At 36.1% G+C, this 7997-nt stretch overlaps 1 protein-coding gene across 1 annotated transcript; it reads left to right on the top strand.

Moving 5' to 3' along the window:
- The first annotated feature begins 538 nt into the window (after positions 1-538).
- LOC133795800 (uncharacterized) lies at positions 539-5585 on the top strand. The gene is made up of 3 exons (XM_062233260.1): positions 539-1270; positions 2338-3576; positions 4135-5585. Exons 1-3 carry the CDS (start codon positions 626-628, stop codon positions 5401-5403), a joined length of 3153 nt encoding a protein of 1050 aa, XP_062089244.1. The 5' UTR covers positions 539-625; the 3' UTR covers positions 5404-5585.
- Positions 5586-7997: the final 2412 nt, after the last annotated feature.

The following is a 7997-nucleotide window of genomic DNA, read 5'->3' as shown; positions in this document are numbered from 1 at the left end:
TTGTATTTATTTCTTCTAAGTGTGCTTGCTAATCACTCTAGGTTTCTCATTGTATTATCATACTTCTAGAGTGATTTTTGCTTGTAATATCAAACACATTCCCATATTGAGATTGAGGTGAGGTTGGCACCGGTTTTGTAAACAACCCGGTTAGAGTGAGATTGGCACTTCAACAATCCGAAAAAGAGGTTGATAGTCCTTGGTGGTGGAAAACTATTGTAAGAGGTTTGGAAATACCTTGGTGAAAAATTCCCGGTTGTAAGGGTTAGTCAAGCCCGCTAACTTGGCTCGATAGTTGAACTCAAAGCTAGGTCCTTAGCTTTGAAGACCAAGGACGTAGGTGGCTTAGTTCTACCGAACCTTGTAAAATTCGAGAGTTTGCGATTTCTTAACCTTCAACTCTTTACATTACAAGTTTAACTATTTGCTATATCTATTTGATTGCCATATTATTTGCTTATACTTGATAAATTTGATTTATTGCATAATTTGGCATATTAAGTTTTAAATTTCCGAAATTAGTTTAAATTTCCAATTCACCCCCCCTCTTGGAAACATATCTTGGGTTAACAATTGGTATCAGAGCTAGGGCTCATTTAATTGATTAGATTTTACAATCTAGAGCATGGCGTTTCCAAGTAATTCACAAAATAACATGTTAGAAGGTCTAAGCACAACTAGAGCACCATTCTTTAATGGAGTAGACTTTCCCTATTGGAAAATTAGGATGGAAACATATCTTCAATCTATCGATTATGATTTGTGGCATATAGTGTCTAATGGTCCTTACATTCCTAAACATGTCATTAATGATAAAGAAGTTATTAAGACATATGAGGCATATGACGAAGAAGATAAGAAAATGCTTTCTAAGAATGCTAAAGCTAAATATGCACTTATATGTGGATTGGATAGAGATGTGTTCAAAAATATTGAACAAGCCTCTACCGCTTATGATATGTGGAAAATGCTTGAAGTCACTCATCAAGGAACAAATGCTATGAAGGAAACTAAAATTCAAATTTATTCTACTCAATATGAGAACTTTAAGATGAAAGCGGATGAAACTATTGCTAACATGTATACTCGTTTCACTACTATCACTAATGGTTTGAATTCTCTTGGCAAGGTACTTTCACAAAAGGAGATGGTGACCAAGATTTTGAGAAGTCTCACCAAAGCCTATCAAGGCAAAGTGATTGCCATTCAAGAAGCCAAGGATCTCTCAACACTTCCTTTGGAAGAACTAATTGGCTCACTCATGAACCATGAAATTTTCATGAGTGCACAAGATGAAGAGGAAGTTGAGAAGAAAAAGAAGACTATTGCATTCAAGTCTTCCTCCTCCCGTGCCATTAGTGAGGACGATGAGGATAGCATGTGTAGCGACATGGAGGACTTGGCACTCTTCACAAAGAAGTACAAAAAGTTCATGAAATTCAAGAAGAACTTTGGGAAGAAGCCACAAAGAGGAAGTGATTCAAAAGAAAAAGAAAGAAGGAGCAAAGATGATCCACCAATTTGCTTCGAATGCAAGAAGCCCGGTCACATGAAGATGGATTGCCCAATGAGAAAGAAAAATAAATACAAAGGAAGGGCAATGTTGGCGGATTGGCTAAATAGTGATGAGGAGGACTCCGACAATGAGGAGAAGAATGAAGTAGCTAACATGTGCATGATGGCTCTTGATGATGGGGTAAGCATTTCTAGCCAAAGTGATTATGATAGTGAAAATGATGATGATAACTTAGAAATACCATATGATGAGTTGTCTAGTTCATTTAAGGATCTATTTAATGATTTTGGAAAATTGCTTGTTAAAAACCAAACTCTTAGAGAAAAGACCAACATGCTATTAAAAGAAATTGAGATTTTGAAATTAAATGAAAAAGAACTCTTAACTAAATCTCAATGTACTACTTGCTCCTCTTATAAGAAAGAAATTGGAAAATTGCATGATAACATAAAAAGCCTTAAGAATGACATATATACTTTTACAAAAGGTAAAGAAGGCTATGAACTTATGCTAGGGAGTCAATCTTGTGGTTTTGGAAAAAGTGGTATTGGATATGATCCTAGTAGGAAACAAAATTTTTTGAGAAACTTCTTTGTAAAACCAACTAGCCTACCACACTTTACATGCACATATTGTAACCAAGATGGTCATACTATTTCATATTGTCATGTAAAGAGATATGCATATCTAGGCAAGACCAAATGGGTACCAAAGGGTTCCAAAACTAACAAGAAAGGACCCAAAGTTGTTTGGGTACCAAAGGCCAACAAATGATTTTATTTTTGTAGGAATCAACAAGGAAGAGCAAAATCTTGTGGTTCTTGGATAGTGGTTGTTCCAAGCATATGACCGGTGACCCATCAAGATTTTCGAGTTTTAAGAGCAAGGAAAGTGGCTTTGTCACTTTTGGAGACAATTCAAAAGGAAAAATCTTGGGCATTGGTGATATCGGTAACATATACTCTCCATGTATTAAAAATGTGCTTCTTGTTGATAACCTTAAACATAATTTACTTAGTATTAGTCAACTATGTGATAAAGATTTTCGTGTTGTTTTTGAATCCTCAAAATGCTCCATTGAAAATGCTTCAACCAATGAAGTTATTTTTGTTGGAGAAAGGAAGGATAATGTTTATGTTATTGATGTTGATTCCTTTGATAGCAAAAATAAATGTTTAACCGTTATGAATGATAATTCTTGGTTGTGGCATAGAAGATTAGGACATGCTAGTATGGATTCTATTTCAAAGTTGGTTAGAAAAGATCTTGTTGTTGGTTTGCCATCTATTCCTTTTGTTAAAGATAAACTTTGTGATGCATGCCAATTTGGAAAACAAATTAAAACATCTTTTCATTCCAAGAAAGAGATTTCAACCTCTAGACCTTTGCAATTGCTTCATATTGATTTATTTGGTCCTTCAAGAATTGCTAGTCTAGGTGGTAAATACTATGCATTTGTGATTGTTGATGATTTTTCTAGATTTACATGGGTTATATTTTTGAAACTCAAAAATGATGTTTTGGAAAATCTAGTTAAATTTTGTAAGAGTGTGCAAAATGAAAAAGGGTATTCAATCACCTCCATTAGGAGTGATCATGGTGGAGAGTTTGACAATGATGCTTTAGAATTGTTTTGTGATGAACATGGTTTTAACCATAACTTTTCGGCTCCAAGAACTCCACAACAAAATGGAGTTGTCGAAAGGAAGAATAGAACAATTCAAGAAATGGCTAGGTCAATGCTCAATGAAATCTCATTACCTAAATATTTTTGGGCCGAGGCCGTTAATACTTCTTGTTATATTTTGAACCGTGTTTTCATTAGGCCTAACATGAATAAAACCCCTTATGAGCTTTGGAAAGGGAGAAAACCCAACATTGGATATTTTAGAGTTTTTGGATGTAAATGCTATATTTTGAACACCAAGGACAACCTTGGAAAATTTGATGCAAAATCTGATGTTGGAATTTTTATAGGTTATTCAACACATAGTAAAGCTTATAGAATTTATAACAAAAGAACTAATGTTGTTGAAGAATCTATTCATGTTGCATTTGATGAGTCTAACCCTCCTACAAGCAAAAGTGTAGATGATGATGTTGTAGGTTTGGGAGAAGAGGTTCAAAAGCTTGACATTGGAGAATCATCTAACGCTCCATCACAAACTCCCAAAGAGGAACTACCCGAGGAAAAGGTAAATGAAAGCAAAGGTATGGATTCTAACCTCCCTCATGAGTGGAAGTTCAAAAGTGCTCATCCTATAGACCAAATTCTAGGTGATCCTTCACAAGGAGTCACAACTAGAAGCTCCCTTAGAAACTTATGTAATTTCATTGCTTTTATTTCTCAAATTGAACCAAAGAATTTTAAAGAGGCCGAGTTCGATGAATCTTGGCTTCTAGCTATGCAAGAAGAAATAAATCAATTTATTAGAAATGATGTTTGGCAGTTAGTTCCAAGACCGTCACACCAATCGGTGATTGGAACAAAATGGGTCTATAGAAATAAGGTAGATGAGCATGGGGTCATTGTGCGTAACAAGGCTAGATTAGTGGCCCAAGGTTACAATCAAGAAGAAGGAATTGATTATGAGGAGACCTTTGCCCCGGTAGCAAGACTTGAGTCCATAAGAATGTTATTAGCTTTTGCATGCCACAAGAATTTTGTCTTGTATCAAATGGATGTTAAAAGCGCTTTCTTAAATGGATACATTATGGAAGAGGTTTATGTCTCTCAACCCCCCGGTTTTCAAGATCACAAACACCCTAACCATGTTTACAAATTAAAGAAAGCATTATATGGTTTAAAGCAAGCTCCTAGAGCTTGGTATGATCGTTTAAGCACTTTTCTTATCTCAAATGGTTTTTCAATGGGAAAAGCGGATAATACACTTTTTATTAAAAGAAAATCAAAAGACATTATTATAGTACAAATCTATGTTGATGATATTATTTTTGGTGCTACTAATGATGTTCTTTGTGAAGAATTTTCAAAGTGTATGCATAGTGAATTCGAGATGAGCATGATGGGAGAGCTCAACTTTTTCCTTGGACTTCAAATAAAGCAACAAAAGAATGGAATCTTCATAAGTCAATCCAAGTATATCAAGGATCTACTTCAAAAGTTTGACTTGGCCAATGCAAAGTCCATGAAAACCCCTATGAGCACCTCCATAAAGATGGACAAGGATGAAAGTGGTAAGGATGTTGACATTACCAAGTATCGAGGTATGATTGGCTCATTATTATATTTAACCGCTAGTAGACCCGATATTTTGTTTAGTGTTGGTCTATGTGCTAGGTACCAATCATGTCCCAAGGAATCCCACTTAAGTGCCGTTAAGAGAATCTTTAGATACTTGATAGGCACAATGAATCTAGGACTTTGGTATCCCAAGAACTCAAACTTTGAAATCATTAGTTACTCGGATGCGGACTTTGCCGGTTGTAAGTCGGATAGGAAAAGTACTAGTGGAACATGTCACTTTCTAGGAAACTCTTTAGTGTCATGGTTTAGCAAGAAACAAAACTCGGTAGCCCTATCCACAACCGAAGCCGAATACATAGCCGCCGGTAGTTGTTGTGCTCAAATACTTTGGATGAAACAAACTCTTAAGGATTTTGATGTTGATTTTGAATGTACACCCATAAAGTGTGACAATACTAGTGCCATTAACCTCTCTAAGAATCCAATCTTGCATTCTAGAGCCAAGCATATTGATATAAGGCACCACTTCCTTAGAGACCATATCCAAAGAGGAGACATTATGCTAGATTTTGTGAGCACCAATTTCCAACTAGCGGATATTTTCACCAAGCCTCTTAGTGATGAGAGATTTAGTTTTATTAGAAGAGAGCTAGGAATGACCAACATAAATGAAATTTAAGGTTTACTAGCTACTTGAATATCATATCTCTCCTTACTTACTTATGCATGTATACTCTCACTATAATATGATTCTATGCATAAATAAGCAAAATCTTATAACACTTGACCTATTAGATATATGTCTTTGAGGATAACAAATTATAGGTCATGATATGAATCTTTGGTGAACTTTGAACTCATTTTTGATTGAGTAAATATGTGAATTTTTGCATATGTGCCTAGTATATGTGTTTATGTGTTTAAACTTGTCTAAATAAGTCTATCTAGTATGCCTATAGGGTTTCTATGCTTGAATTACTCTTTGAACAATTTTTAGGTATGCCAAGTATTGAAAATTTGTTAGTTTTTGCCTAAATGAGTGTTTTTCGCCAAACTTACTCAATTTTCAACATTTTTCAAATCCGTCAGTTTGAGCACCTCACATTTAACACATTTGAACTATTGCAAAAAGAATTTTTCGATTTGGTTGCATAAAACTCATTTTTGGTAGACTTCTACTTTTCAAGGCCTTTTTAAGGCATTTTTCGAAAAATCTACCCAAAATGCTCAATTTTCATCATTTTTCAAAACCGTAACTTCCCTCATCTCAAATTTAACATTATTGAGGTGTTGCAAAAAGAATTTTTCGATTTGGATGCATACAAATCATTTTTGGTAGATTTCTCCTTTTCAAGGCCTTTTAAGGCATTTTTCGAAAAATCTACCCAAAATTCTCAATTTTCAATATTTTTCGATTCCGTCACTTCACACACCTCATATTTAATATTCTTAAACTGCTGGAAAAATAATTTTTCAATTTGGTTGAACAGATTTCGTTTTTGGTAGGTTTTTGGCTTTCTTGAATTCTTTTTTAAAACTTACCGTAAATCGTCATTTTTCAACATTTTTCATATTTTCTTGTTTGAGCATGTTCATTTTCTCATATTTTAGGTGTTAGAAAAAGTTTGGAGTCAATTGGGTTAAAAACAAAGTTTTTGGGCACTTTTTCGAAAAGTGGGCTGGGCTGGTGCACCAACCGGAATTCCGGTTGGCTGTGCACAGACCAACCGGAATTCCGGTTGGCGCCTGACAGCAGCCCTTCAGTTTTTTTTTTGCCTTTTTTAAATGCATTTTGTTCAAAATAAAAACCCTACCCACGACTCTTTTTCCCCATTCTGACTCTACACCCTAAAATACAAGCCTCCTCTCTCTTTCCTCTCAAAAATCACTCCCTCAAACCCTCACTTCATCATCCATTTCTCTCCAAAACTCTCTTTCTTTTCTTGTTTTCCCTTCAATGGCCTCATCATCCAACCCAAGGAAGAGCAAGAGGGTTCTCAATGCTGAACAAATCAGGGAGAAAAGGGCTAAAGGCAGAAATGAACCCACTCTCTTCTACAACCAAGAGGACTTCAATAGGTTCCATGAAGCTTTCTCCTCTAGGCCTATTATCAAAGGTAAGTTTTGTGACCTTCCAAGCCTAGCTTGTGTCAAATTCAGTTATCACTTTGAAATGTTAGGGTGGAAATCATTTATCAATATTAAGACACCCATGTACCCTAGGTTGGTTAGAGCCTTCTATGCTTGCATCAAACCTAACCATGCACCCCTAGGAGTTAGAGGCACTATTGGAGATGTCCCCTTTGAACTTAATGTAGAATCTCTCAATAACTTGCTAGGAGCACCAAATGAGGGACTCTTGCTAGAACCAAAAACCACTCTTAAGAATGATGAACTTTTTGCTATGAATGAGTGTTCTAGAGTCCTTTGTGGAGAAGGCCCCATTTTCATCAAACCAAAGTTTCACAATCTTACTTTAGAAGCCAAAATTCTCCAACTTTTTATCATCAACAATCTTGCTCCTAGAAGTGGTCATAAGGATGAGGTCAACAACATCGATATATTCATTTTATACCTTATCCTCACCAAAAAAGCACGAATCAACCTAGGGCATCTTATTCTTCGATTTATTGTTGATGTGAATAAACCCAACATGGTTAAGTCCCTCCCATTTGGCTTTCTCCTTAGCTACCTCCTACCTCTCTTAGGAGTTCCCATCTCGGGTGAAAAGAAGGTTGGTCCTACCGAAGGGGATAAGCTCGGTCCTAAATCTTTCACAAGCTTAGGGTATGCTCTTATCAACAATAAGTGGGTCTTCACTCCCAAAAGAGGCCAAAGAAGGCAAGAGGGCCTTGAAGTAGGCGACGAAAGTGAAGAAGAGGAGAGCTTTGGACTACCCACAAGCGAAAGTGAAGACGAGGAGCAAGCCGATGAAGAAGAAGCTCCAATGCCTCAAGCATCTCAATTCAACCTTGAGGAAGCCTTTGCTCGTCTTCACACCGACATGAACACTCAATTTACCAACCTGCGGAGTGACATGGCACAAGGCTTCCAAGATGTTCGTAATGAAATGGAGGAGATGAGGGCCTACATAAGGCGGTTTGGGGGGCCACCATCATAGGCATTTGCATGTTTTTCTAGTCTTGCATTCCTTTATGTTTTATTTTATTTTTCTATGTACTTATGTGTTTGCATGGCTTTATGCCTTATGTATGAATGCTTAAACTATTTAATCTATGTTTGTTTATAATTTATTTTGTGAATTCCTTTGCC

Source organism: Humulus lupulus, chromosome 8, assembly GCF_963169125.1.
Source record: "Humulus lupulus chromosome 8, drHumLupu1.1, whole genome shotgun sequence".
In the NCBI taxonomy this organism is placed as follows: Eukaryota; Viridiplantae; Streptophyta; class Magnoliopsida; order Rosales; family Cannabaceae; genus Humulus; species Humulus lupulus.
Note: the sequence above shows the minus strand (reverse complement) of the source record. Positions and strands in the feature narration are given on the sequence as shown.